Source organism: Plasmopara halstedii (genome assembly GCF_900000015.1).
Source record: "Plasmopara halstedii genome assembly, contig: Scaffold_650, whole genome shotgun sequence".
Lineage (NCBI taxonomy): Eukaryota > Oomycota > Peronosporomycetes > Peronosporales > Peronosporaceae > Plasmopara > Plasmopara halstedii.
In genome coordinates, this window is record NW_020187567.1 from 1736683 (window position 1) to 1758901 (window position 22219).

General features: G+C 45.4%; 3 protein-coding genes across 3 annotated transcripts; 1 reads left to right on the top strand and 2 right to left on the bottom strand.

Moving 5' to 3' along the window:
- Window positions 1-8460: 8460 nt before the first annotated feature.
- On the top strand, window positions 8461-9757 carry PHALS_12982 (uncharacterized protein; the record flags this gene model as incomplete). Its single annotated transcript, XM_024728642.1, has 3 exons — window positions 8461-9428; window positions 9638-9653; window positions 9725-9757. 3 exons carry the CDS (start codon window positions 8461-8463, stop codon window positions 9755-9757), a joined length of 1017 nt encoding a protein of 338 aa, XP_024579099.1.
- An 87-nt stretch (window positions 9758-9844) lies between these two features.
- Window positions 9845-11208, bottom strand: PHALS_12983 (LRR-containing protein; the record flags this gene model as incomplete). Its single annotated transcript, XM_024728643.1, has 3 exons — window positions 9845-10042; window positions 10099-10977; window positions 11038-11208. The coding sequence occupies 3 exons, from the start codon at window positions 11206-11208 to the stop codon at window positions 9845-9847; spliced, it is 1248 nt and encodes a 415-aa protein (XP_024579100.1).
- Window positions 11209-11430: 222 nt separating this feature from the next.
- Window positions 11431-16759, bottom strand: PHALS_12984 (Transmembrane protein; the record flags this gene model as incomplete). Its single annotated transcript, XM_024728644.1, has 3 exons — window positions 11431-13395; window positions 13466-13471; window positions 13763-16759. The coding sequence occupies 3 exons, from the start codon at window positions 16757-16759 to the stop codon at window positions 11431-11433; spliced, it is 4968 nt and encodes a 1655-aa protein (XP_024579101.1).
- Between the last annotated feature and the right edge of the window lie 5460 nt (window positions 16760-22219).

The following is a 22219-nucleotide window of genomic DNA, read 5'->3' on the forward strand; positions in this document are numbered from 1 at the left end:
AGGAAGACTGCGCCGTCACCCTCAAGGCTATATCCGGATGGAATTTCTTCTTGAGCTGAATGAGATGTCCTTCGAAGGGTTTGGCGGTGTCTTGAAGGCAGGCAATTTAGCCGAAGTGGTCATTATACAACCGAACGAGAAGATTAACTCGTCGTTGCTTCTGGATGAAGTTAACCTGAAGGACACCGCGAGGGTGCTGGGCGCGCGAAGTTGATTGCCGATCTCTAAGAATCCCTAGGATCTGTACTTTCCTTTGGTAAAAATTTTCAAGACGTCGTTTCCGAAGACCCGCCGTCGGTCCTACCACCGGACCAAGGGGTGCGTCATGAGTTCAAGGTTGTCCCGGGATCCAAATACAGCGTACCACACCAATGGCTCCTGCCAAAAGAGCAGTGTGACGTCGTTGACGCCTTTCTCCGTAGGAAGCACGATGCAAATGGTGCGTGAGAGCAAGTCTCCCCATTCGACACCCACGTTTTGTGTCCGGACGCCAAACGGCAAGTGACGTATCGGTCACGCTTACAATAAGCTCAACGCTGCCTTCAGTCCGACACAGACGCCGATTCCGAGAAAGGATGCTCTTCAGAAATACATGGTTGATTGTACAAAGTACAGTGCACTTGGCTTAGTCGATGTGCAGCGGGCTGCCGTAGTTTTGCGCTTTGAGGAATCGTAAGTCAGGTCACCGACCTTTCGCTCTATACTTAAACCAAGTACGAGTTTAGCGGAACGCAATCCGCTTACACCAAGAGTAACCATTGCCTCAATCCCAGACTAATTAACTCTTCCGTTTAAATTCAAAGCTGACTTTATTAACTTTTAGCTGCGGCAAAGCCACCTAATTTTGTATGTATAGATTTTCCAAAATATATATAGTAAAATATAAATACATGCATAACTACTGGCTACCCAGCCACGTACCGTATTCTTATTTGGGTGCAGTCAAACCATGCTCATCTCGTGTGACACACACATCTGTTACCAGGGTACGTGTAACCCCGTTACAAGTTGGGTACATAAGCACATCTTTGGCGCGGAAAAAATCTCGTGTTAGGGTGCTTTATTGGTCAGCGTGGCCTTCGAGCGGATCCCGCAAGCTGGCCGGTGGATTGGCCTCGCCAACCACTTGCACAAGTACAGCGAGAATTATGCGGAAATAGCATGGCCATTGTCGAATTTTCTTAGGAAGAATACGGAATGGTGTTGGACCACCGAGCATCGGGAGGCTTTTGACGGGGTCAAAGACAGCCTCTTTCATGCACCATACTGGTGTTGCTAGACCCCGATCGTCCTAGTTTAGTGTCGTCCGTGACGCTTCGGACTTTGCCATTGGCTGTGCGCTGCTGCAAGCAAAAGCCGAGGGGTGAGATCGGGTGATCGCGTTCGAATCTCACCAACTTAAGGTTGCCGAGAAGAACTACCCAGTCAACGACAAAAAATTACTTGCGATGGTCTATGCACTTGTCAAGTACAGAAGGCATCTGCTTGGCTCAAAGCCGTTTGTGGTTTACACAGATCATGCGTCACTACGCGTTGCGACTCAGTCGCCTCACCTCTCGCAGAGGATGACCAGGTGGCTTTCCTTCTTTGCAGGATGTAGCTCGCGGCGGAGTAGAAGCCCGGAAAGCAGAATGCTTTTGCTGACGCGTTGTCACGCAGACCGAATTATGAGCTTGCTCATATCACGACAGTGGCGTCGTCAGTGACGGATTTGATCCGCGACGCATACGCGGGTAATGGAATGTGTGTAGCGCTGCTTCAGGTCCTTGGGAGCAAGGAATTTAGAGACTCGAACAAGATATTGTCGACGCGATTGCGCACACAGTTTCACAGATATTCGTTGAATAACGGGTTGCTGTATCATAGCACCGATTCTGCGGATGCGCCACAAATTGTGGTTTCTGACGATGAAAATCTGAAATACCGTATTCTCTACGAGACACACGGCACCCCACTTAGTGGTCATCTTGGTCGTGCGAAGACGTACAGCTCTGTGAGTTGCCACTACTGGTCGCATAAGCTGTACAAATGGACGCTCACATATTTGCGCACGTGTGAATCGTGTCAAAAGGTAAAATTATCTCCAAATACGGTGGCGCCGCTGGCCTGTTTACCGATATCCTCCGGGTGTTGGCAGTCCATGAGTATAAACTGTGTGTTTGGCCTGCCGAAGGACTCGGCGGGCAACACGGGGGTGGTGGTCTTTGTGAACTGCTTAAGCAAGATGGCTCATCTTGCGGCAGTGCTGGACACCATCGACGGTCTGGGTACAGCGACGCTGTTTGTGGATCGTATCTTTCGACAACATGAACTCCCGAAGTCAGTTGTCTCTGATATAGACCCGCGCTTCACTGAGAAGTTTTGGTCTACAATCTTCGGAGTGCTGGGCACTAAGTTGATATGTCAACAGCGAACCATCCGCAGACCGATAATCACACTGAGCGCGTCTTTGAAAAAGTTCTTCGCAGCGCCGGGCCCTTCGCGCCTGCTGGGTTTTGTCGTTTCCCCGCAAAAAATCAGACCGGGGAGAAGTGGGGGCTTCGGCTCAATGAACCTTGACGCGCCTTGCGCAGGGGGCCATCAGCCCGAAAGTGACAGGTGTATCCACAGGCAAGACACCGTCGGGTATTTATACGCTGCTCGGAAGCTCGGAGCTATCCCTCCATATTCTCAGCATAGCGGAGATCCATTGGCTCAGGCCCGCTCGACGATCTCTGTGGGTGTTATTTCCAACCAAGTCGTACCGACTTAAAATTGAATTCGCATAAAATACCACATTTGCCGCTTCTTCAAAAGAAGACAGCTGCACAAGGACGACTTTCATCCTGGCCGCAAACCCTCCATAAAGACGGTCACTGTGACCGCATCGGGGAGAGGATCGGCTTTCATCCCGGTAATGAGAGTTTGCAACTTTTGGACAAAGTCCACCAAATCCTTCTTGCTTTGTCGGGCGGCAAGGAAACGCGATCGCACGCGATATGCCTGGTAAGGCGGCGTACAAAAGCTGACGCTTTAGCTCCATCCAGGAGGGGACGCCGCTTCAATCGAAGCACCGCACGTTAGTACCCATTCTCGCGCTCAGCCCCCAAGCTGGAGATAGCTAGCGCCACGTGCTGTTGCTTGTTCTGGAGCATGGTAGATGTCAAAATCATCTCGGCCTCTCTCACCAAGAGCAGGATACTCTCTCCATTTAAACCCACGAAGGTCATAACGCTCACCATGAGCGGCCTAGCTCGGGATGAGTCATCCATCGCAGACGGTGGTGTCATTAACGCGGTCGTTGCCGACAGAATTTTTTTCTAGGTGCTATAACAGAGCATTTTATAGCTTAAAAACCTCTTGGCGTGCATATGTCGTTTCGGGTCCTTGCGAAACAAGGTGTTCCACGACCTCAGGACCAAGCAGGGGCATCTTATGATTAACCCCGTTCTGCATGCCCACGGGCAAATAGAAGATTTGCTCCAACCTCACAGAGAATCAGTCGTAACGACTCAGTAGCGGGGCTGCCGTTGCTTTTTGCTCAAAGGAAGTTACTAAAGTCACTGACCTAACATTGTATACCAGAACCACTACAAGTGTAGCGGATCGCAATCCGCTAACTTTAAGAGTACTGTCAAAGCTTAACCAAGGCAAAGTTGTTTTTCCGTTCAAAATTAAAACTGTATTAATCTGTTTTATTTGGGGCAGAGCCGCCTTTATCTAAAACGTTTTTCTTATTAAATAGTAAGGCCTAATCAATATACATAACTACTGGCAGTCCCGCCACGTAGTGGCTTCTTGTTGCGGTGTAGCCAAACCATTGTGTAATCCACAACTTTGGGCCGTCATATCATCTTTTGTTATCCACTTTTCTATACAAGGGTACGTGTAACCCCGTAACACCTTTGCATATGTGCCTTTCGCAATTATTAAGGCCAAAACATTTGTTTCAAAAGTCTTTGTAAATCCACAGGTCAAAACTTCTCAGTAGAACTGTCTATGCATTGAGCAGTATAGGTCGAAGAAACCCGTGCCCTCCAAGAGTGATGTATCGTTAAGTACCAGAATCTTTTGTTAATTGCCGCTAGTATTTATGAATGACTTACCGCATAATTTTGGCGTTTCACTCGCATCATGGCTTGCCAATCAAGCATTAACTAATCAAACGCTTAGAGTGTCGTCTTATGCTTGACTTTGCAAATTTAAAGCACGAAGCGGATGTCGAGGTGTCAAAAAATCATCACCTCAAGTTCTGCTGTAACGATCCGTGAGACAGCTTTAACAGCTAACGGTCAACTTTTTGCTGCAAGGTCGGTCGCCTCCCACCAGTATCAAACCCGCTGCGACTGACTACCCTTTTTTGGTAAGGAATATTAAGGTCGAAGTTGCATCAGCTCGACATTTGCCTCGGAATCGAGGCAATCTTGTAGGAGTGGAGCCACAAATTCAAGAAGCTTCCAAATTAACGGTATCTCCTCTATTTCACAAGCAGCTGATGACAATCTGGTAAACCCGCCGGCCCATCGCGCATTTTGCATTAAGTAGACCGCCCTTTTCTCATCGGGCAGTGTAAGAGCTTATATTCTAAAAGAAGACAAGGGAAAAGGACGGTGGCCGACACTACTGTATCAGGTTATCGTGGCTCTTCCAGTTAATGCGACACGTTGATGCACTTTAAAAATCACTGCGCGTGTCCGAGGCTGAGACGAGCCAGGTTTACGTTTTAATTCAAAAAAATTATTGCACTGTCTGTCTTGAGGCACCTCCAGTGGTTCGTAACCGCATCGCTAATATAAAGCAGAAGGTAGTTCAGCTATCAAGGATGGGAGACGTTGCTTCCTCTGCAACAAAGCTCTTCACGTCCTACGTACCTTTAAGAAAATGGAATTTTATCATGGCTTCAGTCAGCCTAAATAGAATACCGAAGGTGTTCGAAACATCTTGGGAAATTTAGAGTTAGACTCTGTTTCTTTGTCGCCACGACCATGAGCGGTCCAATGTAACGCGGTCGCAACTTGGTCCTGTCCACTATGTGGAAGCAAATTTGCCACATTAAACCAAACACTTCTCCCTGCAGCATATTCGTGTGTATTTTGTACCTCTGGAGTCGGGGTGTTTTCTTTGTTTGCCTTTGCTGTCTGTCATAGCGTTGTGCACCCTGCGCATGATGCATAATCTTATCGAGATAAAGTTGCTGGTCACGCTATGAAGTGTAGCCGGGCTGATATCAGCTAGTCAATTTCGATCGACAGTCCCCACTGGGACCAAGTCCAATTGGCGGCGGGGTCAAAAATAGCCGGGAGCTAACACAACCATTTATGTAATACAGGTAGAACCTGTAACGGCATCTACTGCGATACTAGCGTAAGCAAATTAATTGACGGCAACCCTCTCCTACACCATGCTCGCGCGTACATATGCACCTATCCGCCTATACATGCTGATCCAACAATACATAGCGCTGACTGAGCAGTATGTTTTTGCTCTGTTAAGATGGCTACCCGAAAGGAAACTATTTGCTCTTGTATTATTGTTCTCGTCATAAGACTTCACTGCACACTGAGTGGCACGTGGATCAGTGATAAAACGAAGCAAGCCACGATATGAGGCACGGTGGTGCAGGCGTGCGACCGCACGCTTCGATTATTGGCATCAAAATTAACAAATTCGTTGCTTTTTCAAAGCTTTTAGCAGTGTCACAAATGTCACAACTGACCCATCTGCTGATCGTACTGCCTTATTGATCGACATCGTCATCATTTCGACATGCGACACTTCAACATCGAAGTGACGCGAAAGCTGTTATGTCAACACGTCAGCTCAAACCGCACAGATGGAATATTCGGCAAAAAAGATATTTGTCTTGATTTTTATATGTGAAGATGTGCTGATGACTTCGCTCTGTGTAACGAAGTAAATCACAAACGGCAAGAAGCCAAGCAGGTGCAAGCATAACTTGACGGAGGCATACATCATTGGAGGTAGCGAACGGATTAGTTCATGTTTACCGCTTCCAGCTGGCGATATACATATACAATCACGCGTGTGATCATGTAAATTGGCGCTGGTTTAAGTAATGTGTACCCTACTGCAACGGCTGTAACGTCATAGATCTTCAACTGGATTTGTTAGAAATGGGGTACGCATGAGGCAATATGAAGGACATACTTTTGAGCACATAACAATTTTTAAAGGAGATTGGAGGTCCTGTCATGTCGGCATAGTTTGCATTGTACTTGTGCAAGCACTTGACCAGGGGAGAGCCGCTACTTCAAACTCATCAGAGAGAAGGGCACTGCCCAAACTACAATGGCCATTATCTTCGCAAGATTTGCCCGCAGGTTCTGTTTTTAATGAAATTAGTTTTGTGCAATCACGTTGCTGCTTGAGAAGCTATGTCAAAGATTGAACGTCGCTGGTGCAATCCACAGCCAAGGCATGACAAGCTATCCCGCGCGGAGTACTCACCACAATGAAAGGGACATCGCTGGCTTTCGTCAGCAGTTGATAACAATCATCTTCTAGGTCGAGGAAGCTGAATAAAGTGCAACCGATCAAACTATCCTGCAATACGTCTATTTTTGAACTCGGCGTTTCCTCCAAAATCGTCGCAGTTTGTAGCTTAATACAATCATGATTAGTTTGCCACTAGCCGTCATCCTACCTGACAAAGAAAGTAAACCCTGAGTGATGAGTTTAACTCTCTTTCCCTAAACCTGATCCATGCTTGCATGAATGAAAGCGTTAATGACATCACGCGATTTTATTGGTAGGAACGATTGCCGTGTGACGAAAAATTGATTACAGAGTCTAGTCACTTCCATGACGCACTTCCCTTAAAGAGGTGACACGCCGGATAGAAACTCTTACCACTACATCAGGATGTCCCTTCACGATAGAAATGATACCGGAAATGTATGTTGATAGCTATTCCATCTCTCACCTCAGTGCTCTTTGAATGTCTTCAATGACAGATTCATCAATGACGTATGACGAGTTCAACTCATCCTATAGTTTCAACCGTTTCATTTTGGCATCTATCATACATCCCCGAGAGATGATTCATTCAGCTCACTTAGATCTTCTACCGGTGATAGCAAGGAAATATTTACGGCTCCTAGGACTATCGGTCGCTCCAAAATCGAGAGAATAACCGTATTTGTTCCCTACCCGCGGAGTTTCACTGTTCAACAGTGTGGAGGTTTTTAAACGGGAGGCATTGCACTTTCATGCTTGCACCAGTCTTGCTAAAGTATTGTACCAGCTTTTCTAGGAGAGAAGCGCGTCGCACCTAATTTATCGACTTTCAGTCGACTCCATGTCTCGTGGCGTTCCAGCCGCTCCATGCCTAGAATGAGATCATTTCTCGAATCTTGGTACAACGTTGGACAGTTAAACGTCATATCCGTATTCAACAGAATCCCCGACACTATTTTCGGTGTCCCCGTAACAAGACGCACGAACATTGTATCCATATCTGGCATCTTCGATGCACCCGCTTACTGAAAGCTGTTTTCAATTGTCCCGTGTCGTACGTAGTTGTACGACATCCGTAATCTACAAGGGCTTATCACGGCTTCACAGCACCCAATGGTGATATTTACAACCCTAGAATGTGAACGTCAGCTCTTTTGTAAGAAGTTGCTTCTTCGAAGGCTACTCATTGACCATCACTTTCATTTGTTTCAAAAGAGTCCAATTCTTCTCAATTAGCCGCCCTACTCTGGGGTGCCCGATTATTTTCGGTTAGCAGCCCAACGTCTTTGAGGCTACCTCTGGGAGAGGATTAAAGGCCTTTGCGGTGATTAAACGCCCACTTCACGGAAATATTTTGAGCTTCAGTATTCTTTCTCCCGCGTGACCACCTAGCTTAGAGGTCGCAAGCGAAACGTGCCGTGGCTCCGTTTGGGATAAGGACGAGTTTATGGTCATCTCGCGTCCTCACTCGAAATAAGATGTTCCTTGTCCCGGCTTTCAAAAGCTTAAACACTAAATATCAGCGTTCCGACGGTGGGATTCTCCTGTTCCTCTACCGGCGCCCGGTTGAGTCGCTCCATTCTCAAAGCTGGCCCGCTTCTGGCCCGTTGACCGCCAAATTCCTGTTCCCATCGTGATTGACAATAGACAAAATGTTTCCTCAGCTCGTGGCGACAGGTATTTATGCATTTCATGTTCGATCTTCGCATACAGTCTTTACACGACTCGGTCGTAGGATTGATGACATGCAACGGTGTTGCCGCGCACGTTGCGCAAATTTTGCTTTGGCTCTTAGAGTCCAAGTAAACAAACGCACAGAAGCTGGGTTCGTCAGCCTCGGATACGAGAGTCCTGACTAATACCAAATATAGACGTTCTCATAAATAGAGATATTCAAAATATCTGTACTTATGAATATTCACAATCTCACCAGATCAGACTATTTTACGTTTAAGTTTATGTGATTTCTTTAAAAAAATTCGCAAAAAACTACACATATTAAGCATGGTCTTCCAGACCATCGCGTGGCTGCTACTGGAGCCCAAGACTACCTTATACTCACCTCGCTTTAGCCAAGTATCTGCTTCTGTCTACTATGAAATGTTTTCGTTCTGGGTGCAGCCTCAAGTCGTGCTGGTATTGGGTCATATCAAGTATCTGGTTCTCGATTCGATGCCAGAGGATGCTGCAAAGCGAACAGGAGACCTCAAGGAGACCAAAAAGCTCCTTAGGCTTACGGTGCGGTCGTTTGATGATGTCAGGCTTACTCAATTGTACCAAACTGCAACAAAAACCCAAATCGTTGAGGTTTTTGTCGATATGGAGCACACGCGCCAGCGACTGCTTTCCGCTTTGAGAGGAGGCATATCAGTCATCAACAAAAGAACGCTACTTGATGACGCCTTTGCTACTCTTGAGGAAGCGCAACAAAGCACTGATGAAGATGAGGCGATAAAATTATATATGGAAGCTGAGAGGGGATTCGAAAAGGCTGAACTTCTAACTGATGACAGATCGCGGGAATTGCTGAAAGCCAGAAGAGCAGATCTGCAGCAAACAATAATCAAAAAATTTGTGAAGAACAAGAATGTTGTGAATGAAAAGCTGAATGCTTGTAATGCTGTTGCCCCTTCGGTGACAACACAGACGAATGTGGAGTCATTTAAGTTAATCACTGCTCGATTAGATGAGCTTCGTCGATTTTCTGCACAACAGAAAGCTCAGGTTCCACCGATCGATCTAACAGCTCGGTTAGCACTTTTAAACAATCGAGAAATTGGGCCCGCACCGAGAGAAGATGATTTAGTGGAAAGACTTCGACGACTCAAGGGAGATAATGCATCGAGTGAAAGTGGGTCTAGTTTTCAAAATGTAACTTTTCCGGGGATAAGTGCGATAGATAACATTATTGAACAAGTAGAGGATGAGCTCATGCTGGGCATTACAGATGAGACGAGTGAGTTTGAACATCTGTACTAAGGTGGCATCATTAGCAAGAGCGCAATCAACAAGCCGAAGTATCGTCAGCATGAAAATAATTTAAAAACAGTTTTTGGAATAATGAAAAGAGGTGATGTATAAACTGAGTCAAGATGGAGGACGCGACATTTAGATGAAAAATATTAGAAGCAAATTGAAGCTTTTTCGTTCTTTTGATTGCGACGACAAGCAAACTTTGTAGAATAGTTGTCCCTCTGGTATATCGATTCAATTTGCTGTTCAGATACTTAGATCATGACAAACAACATCATTTGTGTGGTGCTAGTAGGATATTGACGCAAGCAATATGCTGGTATTCTGAAAAGTGAAAAGACGCTTTGACATTACGTTAAAAAGCTGGATATTGAAGAAGTGATGACTGGAGCGGCAAGTGTCTACATATCATTTGCTATTTCTTCTTCTTACCCCCACCCTTTTTCTTCTTTTTCTTCTTTTCCATCTCGATTTTAGCCGCAAACTCGGCAGCTTTTCGAGCTGCAACTTGCCGCAGTCGATCTTCCTCCATTTTAAGGTATCGTTGCCGTTGTTCTTCAAGTAGTGCACGATCATTCTCACGCTCCAGCTTACGCTTTTCCATCCATGTTTCCTTAGTACACAAACATTAGGGGGTGCCTCACCAAACATTAAGTATCTCAACCTTACATCCTCCTGTCTTTTCACCGCTTTTTCTTGCCGCTGAAGCTCCTTAGCTGCTGCTTTCCGCTGGACCTCACGAACTTTTAGCTGCTGCGATTGTTGCTTTTCGAATAGCGCTCGATTCTTCTTTAATTGTATCTCGATTAAGACAGCATCGGACGTGGCAATACGGTTGTTTCCCACATCTAAACACACCATTGCAGTGTTGCGAGCAATTGCTAGTGCTAATTGCTTGCCACCTTCTCCTCCCAGTCGTGTTCGCCATAAATTCAACGTACGCAAAGAATTGTTCTTGCCAAGCATATTGCTTAGCGCCACCACGCCAGTAAAATCTCTTTCCTCGTCTGTCAAGGGATTGCTTTCCAGGTTTAAATACTCGAGGCAATCGTTGGTACACAAAGCTTCGGCCAGATGTTTTGCTGCTAGCGGACCAAGGCAATTGCTTTCGAGCTCTAAACGACGAAGCGACGTGTTGCGATTTAGAAGCAACGCTAACCATTTGCTCGTTGTGTCGTCAAGTGCATTTCGGTTGAGATTTAAAGACCGTAGCGAGTGTGAAAATGCCAGCGTCTTGCAAAGTGCTCGAGCTCCAATACTAGTCACACGTATATCAGCATGCTTTGGAGTTTCGTCAGCTTTGGCTAGACTAATCCAAATCTCGAGCTGTGGGTTTTTCGCGATTTCTTCAACTTCTTCTCGCAATTCTTTTTCGCGCTCAAGTCTGCGTTGATGAACGGTTTCGCGCAGATAAACTTTGGCAGCGAGTTGAATCTTTTGTTGTACACGAAAATCTTTCTCCATCGCATGTTCTCGATTATATTCTTCTTGCAGTCGTGCTGCGTCGTCATTATAAAATCCCTTTGGTTGAATGCCTCGATCGATCATCTAGTTACAAATGTTTGTTAGTGATTAACTGAACAGCTCGTTACGTAAGTGTTGTGGTACCTCACGGCGAATGTCATTTTGTGCTAGAGCAAATGCATCGGGTGGAGTGCTGTCATCGGGTGTCACACGCGCCATGATGGCTTCACGGTCTTCAACCGCAAGTCGTGAGATATCAATGTCAGCATCATCATCTAACAGCTGCTCTGAGGCAAACCCTGACGAGAAATCCATTATTACGGCGCTCTCACAACAACAGCGTTTCAAGCGTCTCTTGCTGAAGAAACTCCTGCTTTAACAATCCAATGCGCTGTTTCCGGGATACGAGAAAGTAACCAAAAAACAGTACAACAGCAACAACATAAATGCCTATGACAATACTATTCTTTCTGACAGCATGATACTTCAACCACACGGCATCGATCGTTCTATCAATTGTACTACTGCACCTACACTTTATTTCTCCATCCTAGGCACTTCTTTCTCAAGAGTGTTCAGACGCTTTGTCATTATGTACTCTGTCGACGGCAAAGAAGATGGCGAGGGCAAAATTTCTTCTGTTGCGTCAACTGCAGCAGCTAATTCCTTAAGATCTAGGTTTGGTTTGTCATTGGTTGATACCACAGCGCTTTTGATGACATTTGACGATTGTGCGCTCTCAGTCGGACCCTGACCAAACTCATTTGTGCGCCTAGCATCCACCGGGTACTTCCAACGCTGGTACAGGTATATGAAGAAGATGAGATCATCACGAAAACAGCTTAAGCGGTGCATCCAAGGCATCTTAATCACAAATGCAAAGAGGTCATCAATAAATGTGTTCAGCGACTTGTAGACCATCGCACGCCACGGCAAATGTGCCACAGACTTAAGCTTGTAGTTTATGTACAACTGCGGTGTCATCATGATAAAGCCGAACGCATACACAAAGCTCGTTAGGCTAGAGATAACCCATGAGTACCAGCTTTTGTGCACTCCATATGCGAGTGTGTATGCAGCCTGACCGATAATCAATGGATACAAAACGTACGATAAGTGAGCCACGGCAACACGATCATGCTCCGCTGTTGATGACTTTTCGTAACTCACTGCACCAGATACAATGAGTTTGTTGTTGGCATCACGAGAGAAAACAACCGCTTTTTTTATTTTCCACATTTCGATGATCAGTCCGATGCCTGACTGGATCAGGATCAGCCACGATGTGTCATTATCCATGAGATATAAGAAAATCACAAGCTGGAAGAAAGTGTTGAGCACGATGGTACGTAATGACAAGCCTGCAAATGACTTTTGATTTTTCCAAAAGCTCACATCGTTTTTAAATGCCAAGAAATCAAAGAGCGAATGCAGCAATGAAACTAGCAATGTCACCGCTAGTAGGTATGGATTCGTTTCAATAAACATGCTCTTCATGTTGTCTGTGTCACGCCTTGAGGACGCACCTGATAGCTCTTGATTGCGAAAACTTTGTTCCATCTGTGTGTACAATACAAACTTGTACAATGGCAGCGGATAGAATGAGAGTTCAAGTGGCAAGGTTGTAAGCGTGTCATTGATAGGGATCAGATGCTCCTCGAGCAGCCAGAACTCATTAATAAAGAGGACAGGGGAATACAGCCCTGCCGTCTTGTCCAGCTTCATTTCAGTAGACACAAAAGGTGGTGGTGGTTGTTTAGTTGAATAAGTTGTGTGGTCCAGCACCACGTTGATAGAAAACGAAGGCTTCCACATCGAGATATACACATCTGAGTCAACGTCAGCAATTTGTAATGCATCGTCATCAATTCCTTCTTGCTTCTGTTCAGCAGAGAGCATCTCAAGCAAATTGCGTTTCTTCGTAATCTTAGGCGGTGGACGAAAGACAGTTAGCGCCACCGAGCGATGGATAAATCCCATGGCATCGTACGCTCCGTCCGTTGGGTTAGGTGAGCAACCATCTTTGGTTAAGAACACGTGCGCGTAAAGCGATCCATTGGAAAGGAGGTAATCGTCAACAGACACGTTTAATTTGCGGATCCACACACCATCTTCACGCTCGGGATTGGGTGTGCTGTCATATTTAAGTGCATTTTCAAACCAGCGTAGCGATTCCTGTTCTCTCTCGACGGCAATAGCGTCCGCAGAGTCAGCAAAAGTGAAGCTTTTTTCCGGCGTAACATACACTCTGAGGTTGATTGGAGCACCAAGACGAAAGGAGTTGTGAAAATGTTGCTGTTTTGAGGGGGCACTATTTGAGTTAGCCGCATTCGTAGCGTCCAGGACTGTAGATTGAGGATGGCTTTGCGGCTGTGGCACGAATATGCTGATTGCAGACGTGACAGCGTAATAGATAAAAAACATGCGCAGCATCGGCCACACGCGGTCCATTATGCTTTGTTGTGCTGGTGGCGCAGCGACGTCATCAACAGGGGCGGTCATCTTGTCAAAAGGAGACACTTATGATTATTAGACAAGTATCAACCAATCGCAGGTGACATAAGATACCTACAACTAACTGTACATCGATGCAAGACAACACGAGAATGTTTGCTTATGTTGCGAACACGGAAGAGTGGATAAGGCTATCGCTACTCACATACTAGGCATAGACACCACAACGGGCAAAAGTGCGATACGAATACCCTTGTCCAGCCGCTACTGTTTTCAAGACAGCAGCGATAAGCCACAAAAATCTAATTCAAGGAGTGACGGCTTGCTCACTTGTTTGTACAGGTTACCAATTTGCCAACTCATCAGTCCGATGTTCCACTGCTGCTGCTACTATTTAACGGGATTAGATCCACACGCCTTCGTCTTCCTCTTCCTCCTCTTCTTCCTCATTAGAGTCCGAATCGGAATCCGAGTCTGAGTCGTCCTGCGGGTGCAGGCGGTCAACCATAGACATACGCTCCTCCGCCTGATTCGTTAGTTTCTTAAATAAACTAATTTGCTCTTCGCTAAGGCCGTCGCCAACCTCGTCTTCGTCATCTTCCCCACACATGCTAATAGACATTCGCGCACGTTCAATTACGCTATGAGCCTCGTCTAATTGCCGAGCTAGCGCAAAGTTTTTCTCCTCCACCTCACGCAGCACGTCCTCTTCATCATTCATATGCATTTGATCTTCCGCTTCCTCGTCCGAATTAACGTCCGCGTAATCGTTGCCACCCGACGACGATGCTGTTGCTTCTGCAGTCAAAATTGGTGAAGTCGGTGTATTCATTGTAACCGTAGCTGCTGCAACTGCTGCCGTTGCAACAATCGCTGCATTCTCATTATGATGGTCGGCAACAGGAGATGGTTCCGGGGAAGCAACCGGCGAGACTGACACTGGAACAGGAGGAGGTATGGACAAGTCCGAATCCAAATGCGTTTCATCCACAGGCGATGACATGTTTGACCTTGCCAAGCCGTCGTGCCCGTTTGCAAGTTTCTCTTTATCGTCTACTGGCAAAGTATTAACAGCTGAAAACGGAGCCGTACTTGATTGTGAACACTCTCCAGCTGTCTCAGCCATTGTCCGCGCACGTTGCGCACTTAGCTTCTTGGCCAACCCAAGGTTTCCCTCCGCGCGAGCGCGCTCTTCTTCTTCAAGTAACGCTTGCGCAAGCTCTTCAAGACCACGACGTTCGCGTCGTGACCGATCTAAATTGCTCTTGTTCGGCCTTTCAGGCATCATTGATCCAGAGCGACGAAGCTCCTTTATCTCTATCAGCTTCCGCTCCGCTTCCACGCGCGCCTTTTGTTCTTCTTCCTCACGGTCATCAACTGTCAAGCAACTCACTGAGTGTGCAGGCGATGCATCTCCTTCTATCTCTGTTGGTTCGGGCACAGTGGAATGACTTTCAGAAGCGTTGTTTTCTACAGTTGGGGTAGCTCCAGAAACATTTAAGAACTTGTCCCAGCAATCCTTGCAATATAGCTCGCCATCTTCGTCCATATCTAGTTTTGATTCATTTTCTGTAGTGCCGCACTCGGCACAAAACTTTACTGTTGGGACAACTACTGGGATGCTCATAACAGTTTGCAAATCATTCATAATCTTTTGCACGTGATCATCATCCTCAACCAAAGGCGGTACAACATTCACTTCAGCGTACGAGTCGCGTTTGAATCCCGAAATCACTCCAGTCAGCTCACTGATAACATTGTTTTGACGTTTGACCACTTCTTCAGGCTTGTGCCGTACAGCCAGCGCCAACACACGCTCACGGGACTGTGCTTCCAATATCTCTTCATACTTTTTTGCCTGGCTTTTTACCTTTTCCAATGCTTCCTGAAGCACTTTAGCTTCCTGCTCCGCACGCGATAGTGCCTCTTTAGCGGGTGTGTGACGCTCAATTTTGGCCTGATTTGCAATGCAAAGCTTGGCCTGAACCCTTAACAAATGTGCCTCTTTCGAACCTTCTTCAATTGCAGTAATGGGGATGCCAGCGAAAATAGCATGATCCAAGTCAGATCCTTGCGATGCCGCCACTAATTCGCGGGCTACATCTAAGGGTATTCGTTTTCTTCGCTTCTGTCGCTCTCGATCAGATCGGTCACGGTCGCGGTCTCGGTCAGAACGATCGCGGTCACGATCACGGTCAGAACGGTCGCGGTCACGATCACGATCACGATCAGAACGATCACGATCACGGTCACGATCGCGGTCAGAGTGCTCGCGCTCGGTCCGTCTAGCTAGTAGTGGTTGCTGTATAGTCTCGAGAGGAAGAGCATCGTGGTCATACATAGGCACGTGATGGCGACTTGCAACTTTTGTAACTTCACGCTGTGTACTTGGGTTCGAACGTACTGACGATACCGAAACTACCGACATCATCGACTCACGGCGATTTCTACCTGGACGGAAACGCAACACTGCCGGCTTTGGAGAGTGTTTAAGCATGCGCAAAGTAACTTGATACGCTTCGCCTTCAACAGCGGTACCATTAACGGACACGAGCTCATCGCCAACTTCAGCATTTTGAAGTCCACTTGCACTACCTTTTCCTGTTAGTTTACTGAGCACAGGTACATCGCGATGTCCAGGCTTAAGCTTAAGACCAAGGTCACCTTCACGCCATACAATATCATAAGATCCAAGATCACTCGGAGCTCCACTCACACTGCGACTTCCTCCAGATGAATCAAGCGTCGATTTATTGCGCGAAATGCGACGACCCATCCGCTTAAACTTGAGCACTGCCGGTTTACGAATAGTCTTCAGCAGCGAGATCGTACTGCGAAAGCCTAGTGACTTTGTCTCTTGACCGTTTACAGCTACTAAAATGTCCCCCACCGTCGCTCGTTCCATGCCAGTGCCGGCGCCTTTCCCTGTTATCTTTCGAATGCATGGCACGTGGCAATCGTCATCATCAGGGCGGAGAATCATACCAAGAGGACCCTCAGTCCATACTACAGTGTACTGTTCACGTCTACGCGTAGACGAGCTGCTTGAAATCGAAGGAGACTTACCAGAGTCAGACCACGTGGTGCCTGTTGATCCACGACTACGGTGGGACGAAGAACGCGAAGGAGAACGATATGCGCTTGGAGTACCGTTCATAGCTCGAGGAACGCGAAAGCGCAGTGTTGCCGGACGTGGAATCTTCTGCAGCGTCTCGACCACGAGGTCATACCCCTGGCGTGCAGTGTCCATACCGTTGATGCTTACCAGCATATGTCCTACGGCTACATTTGCCAAAGCAGCAGCAGAATCCAAGCGCGTGATGCGTCCTACTACTGGTGGCATATCTTCTCCGAGATCGGGACGAAGAGTCAGGCCGAGAGGACCGTCACCCCACAACACCTCGTACTCCATGATGCCTGAACGCTTCTGCAAATAAAAACTGTAACTTCACGCCACCTAAATACGCTAATGCTGTGTTTGAGTATTATGCGTCACGAAAAGGAGGTTAAGCTTGCGGTGATAGGCGTTGCTCTGGGGTGCTACTCGGACCTCAGCCTCCAAATAGTCTTCTCCGGCGCAAATGACTGCCCACTTCGGGGGCTGGGAGAAACACAAAAAACCTCAGACTTTCAGATAAGGTTTTTATCTTGCACTGCCTGCCGCGGTAAAACTTGGTGATTGCCTGTGTTAATGTACCGGTACAAACATTACATGCAAATAAGTAACAATAACATAATAAATGAGAGGAAGACAAAGGTAGAAAGTTATACTGCGCCAAAATTAATGCGAAATTGAGATGAGCTTTTAAACCGCTTTTACTAATTCTCCTCGATTCCTCTCCCAGGATGGGGTCTTCTTGCAATATCGAGCAATCTCAAGCGGACGCACAATGCTATCTATTGACAAGTTGTCGTTGTAGCTGTCGAAGCGTTCAATAAGACCGAATCATCAATAGAAATTCACGTAAAGTTCCGTAGTCAGATAGCAATTCTACAAGACAAGTTGATGACGCAGAGAATGCATGGCATGGTTCAAGACTATTCATCATTATAGTAGTCTCGATATCATAATCTGTGGTCACTTCTACATGAATAACTTGATCAGCTCTTCTGTCGAATTCGAGAAACGCGATCGGACGTAATCTATAAAAATTATTCAGCCAAGAGCTAATAATGACGAAGCTCTAAGATGTAGCGTTTTTAACCTTATTTCCTTCGTCGAGGAATGAAAAGCTTCCGCATATTCCTTACAATTCGCATCGCCTAGCCTAAATTTTTCTCAAGCTAGTAAGCTGACTCTCTGATATGCTCTTTTTTTTTACCGGAATCAAAAAAGAAGAATATAAAAAATTACACATAAGAATCCTACTGTAAGTCGGAAATTCCAGGCGTAAAAATCTGACATGTTACGAAAAGAGCCGATGAGAAATCACACCAAGAGCTTCCGATCAATTATACTGGTAAACAATATGCATTGCCTTTCTATGTGATAGACCCTTTTCTGATCAAAGTACTCCGCACTTCGCCCAATTTAATTTTTCTGTCATTCTTAAAAAAATGTGACTCACTTGTATGCAATATTTACCACTTTGGTACGATAAATTTTTGAAAAGACTGTTTTCAGACGAGTTCGCAAAGACTACATGGCCCTCGTTAATGCTTTTAGACATCATATGCTAGAAACGCTACATTTTGCTCGGGTGGAGCGATCACCAAGTGGCTGCGCGAACAAACTTGTAGCGGTTGGTAATCTTGAGCTTAATATGTGGATTATGAGGTGTTGGTACCCAAGATAGTAAAAGTATAAAGTAGCTATTGTATCCTCTAAGGTGCATCGTAAGTCGCTATAAGATTATCTACCATTACAAATATATGTTTAGGATTCAGATAAACACTTCTGTTTTGCAGATATTGTTGACTCGGATACTCATAAGATTACCATCGTTTACCCCCATGTATACTTGAACTTCAACACATCTGCCAGATATATCAGCTATATCTACAAGTGTATATATCAAATATTATGAGCTTTACGAGAGTGAAATGATTACATTACGACCACCAATTTTGACTCTAAACGCGTAAGTCGAATCTGTCTTACGTTGCAATGTTATTTTGCTATATCGCCATACGAAAAAGTTTTTATACTTTAATTGGTAGTAATCTAGAGAAAATATTCTTCAAATTAAGCAAATAAAGCGTACACGCCCCACAGCCCCTGAGCTTCACCGATCATTTCTAAGAGGCCGCGTAATCGAATGTAGCACTGTCTCATAAAGAGGGTAAAAAAATACGCCAGCGTCAAATATACGAGTTCAGCATTTTTCACGATTCACTGTGAATGATGGTTTTGCAGGGCTGAAGAAGAAAAGGTGGAGTCAGCTGCGCCTTCCTTTTTTTAGATGGCAGTCGTTTGTCTTGACACAAATATACGTTCTGGACAGCAAGAAGGTTTCACTGGCCAGATTTCAGATCATGAATCAGGCATTTCTTAAGTCGTGACCGCTGGACGAAGAAATTGAAGCGGATGCTGATATAGTGCCTTCACCGGCCAAAGAGAACGGACTGAGAGTGAACCGTTCTTCTTTGTTCAAATCCTATATGGACATCTAATTTTCTGGCATGTAGCACTGCGCGCTCCCAGGTCGTATAATAGCGTCGCCATTTGACGAAATAGAGAAAATGTGCTATCTTATAAAGGTAAGAAGCAGCTTTTGTCTGCTTGATTTATGCTGTCCAGATTTGGAGAAGCAATTCGAGGAAAAAGTAACGAGGATCGTGCATATCCGCTCAGCTCGATTACAATGGATGATCGTACGGGTGAATACCTAAAATCGAGGTGATCGCCTGATATTAAAAAGATATGGATATCATTCGGTCTCAATTTTTCAATGATCTCTGTACAACCTACTTTTTTTACGGACTACCAGCACTTACGGTAAGCTGATCGATAATTATCGTGAGCGGCCAAGTTCTTATACCGGCGTCTAAGCTCTCAAGGATCTTTGAAATCGCCGCAGCGCCATTTTAAGAATATTGGAGCGATTAGTGCAAATTTGGGCACATGACCACGAAAGTTTGTAGAGCCCGCGTTAGATACTATCTTAGCAAAATTTAATGTCGCTGTCAAAAAAATGTAAATTAAAAAGTTACTAACATTCATAATAGTTGAAGAATCATACACGTTATAGATTTCTCCAAACAGCTGCAAAATGCGTCAATGCATAGACTCAACTCGCAATGGTCTGGGCAACTGGTCGTACAGTATTTTTAGCATGTCATTCAGCCACTGTTTGCGAGTTTTGTCGCAGTGTCAAAGTCAGCTTTGAGGTCATTTCTGAACGGCTATCGGTTAGAAGCTTTTTCAGCTGAAAAGAATATTGCCCGTGCTCTGAACAATATCAATCTTGGTGTGTTTGTTTAGCATTCAAATAGCTCATTTCACTTCTACATGTTGCTCAACATATTTTCCTGATAACAACTTATCCGCTCTAAAATCCTGCCAAAGATAATTTTAATTATGTTGACACAAAATATTTAACTATACAGTAAAGTAAACTTATTGTGCAAAAAAAAATGTTGAGATTGACATTCAGGTTAAACTGCTTAATTAATATGTCCTTCTAGATTAACACGCAAGTCAACGTGTGTGCATCTGTGACACTGTGATAAAAGAGCTCAACACTGCTGCTAAATTACATGCTCCTAACTTCCACGTGCCATACGAAGTCAGCGGTCGTGGCTTTAATATCGCCCGACTGATCTTCAATATCCTTGGCTTTGGCGTGATCGCGGACAAAAACTGCTCGCAATTATCAATGGTAATGCTGATAGCCGATCCTATTGTAAAGATAAATTACGGTCGGGCTCCCCACCATTAAACCCATTTCGATAAGCGGAAGTCACACTAGATCACGAACTAAAAATACATGTTCTCTGCTGCTTGACGCTTGCTTTTAAACACAATCGGTCCAGCGACTAGCAACTATAGCACATCCGAGGTCGATCAACGCGTAAACTTATTGCCGCACTGGTTTGCAACTGCAATAGCCTCCAGAATTCATTCTGGGGGCAATGGTAATGTCACGTGGCACACATGTTGTCGCTTGCTGATGCACTTCATGCGGATAGTCAAGAAAACGAGGGAGAATATACAAAGCGAAACGCGTTTGCGGCATGCAACAGCGACGTAATGAGCTCTCAACATTTTGACTTGGTTCTAATCTATTGTGGGGTTTTGTCGGAAGTTAAGTTCTATCCAAGAATCTTGAGATTGCGCACATCACACTTCTTGACTAAACCTTCCTGCATATGTTTGGTAAAATGCGTCTGTCGATGTGAGGCTCTTCCTTTCAGTATCATACTGGGAGCTTTTTTAAATGAACTCGCGGTATATTGCGATTCCAACTCCACCATGAGTCTGTTCACAACAGTCACAACGACGTACGAACGGGCACGAATCTCGTGATATTCACTTAAACCAATCTCTTCATACAGATATCATCATTTGGTACCGGCTTGATCATATCCGTAGATGCTGTTGATTAGCTTGTACATCGTACTTGCATGCTTTTTGGAACCGCCATGTAAACTTTCTAAGTGAAGTTGCCATTGAGAGACGTGGTCTGCCAAATTCGCAGTCTTTATGGCAACATATAATAAAGTGGAATTTGTTAGCAAACACGAGCAGGCATTACTGTCTAGAAGCGATACTGTCTTGTCTATCTTTTTCTTGTTGCTACAGCGTAAACGAATATCATAACTTCTTTCTTCGCTCTTCTTGTGCCTGTTTGTTTGCATTCATAAAAACATTTCATATCTTCTCAACCGAGTTCTGGGCCTCCGCAGCAATTTCGACGAGCACGTCTGCCGTGACGCCCCTTGAAGCGGTTTATAAGCTTGAAACGCCTGTTCTTTCACACCTCGCTTCTGATTGACATCAGCCTTGCCGGTTTTCAGCATAAATTCGTGAGGATTCTTCCTCGACTACTCGCAATTGTACGTACTCAGGACTTCAACTTTCTTTGATCATTTGTGATGTGTTAGATTTGGCAACTTCGCCACCAACTCCACAAATTTTCCGTAAGAGGAACATGATACTCCCATTCTCGAAAGATGGACGACATGTGAAAAAAACGCTGTGTTCCGGTGGCTCAACATGTGCAAGTCAAAAGCATGTATATACGCACAGGCATATTATATCAACAGAACGAATTTTCGCCGCATGCGATGGCGCTTTTGGCCAGAATTCCGGTTCTGAAAGAATGTTGGCCGTTTATTTGTAAGGTCATTTATGGCATTTTACAAGTCGGTCGTGATATTGGCATTGATTTGGAGAAAATACTTCCTCCAAATCAGATTATTAATCATTGTAGACTCATCTCACCGCTGCCAGCGACACCTTTACTGGAGAAAGCACAGCAAAGCTGCTCCTTGGCAAAGTATTTTTCCCCTATTGCTTGCTGGGCTTCATTGTGTCGTATCGAGATTTGCGCTTTACAGCAAAATTTTGGCAAAGCTTTTTTAGGGGCTAAGCATCAACATGAATATGTCCACAGCTGGCCACCCGCAAACAACTGGTCTGTCGATCTTCACTATTCGTGTGTTAGAAGAACAGCTATCAGCACACGTTGCGCGATCGGATCTCCGGACCATAGGACGACGTGATTGCGCACACGATGACGCGACATGATTACGCACACGATGACGCGACATGATTGCGCCCACGATGACGTCATAGGAAAGGCTTAGAGGTAGCTCGGAATAGCAAACTAAGGACCTTAAATACATTTACTTCCAAACTTGCCTTCTACCGCTCACTTCATCTTCTCAATAGGTTATGAGCCCAAGTGACTCCGACGACGCGCCAAGC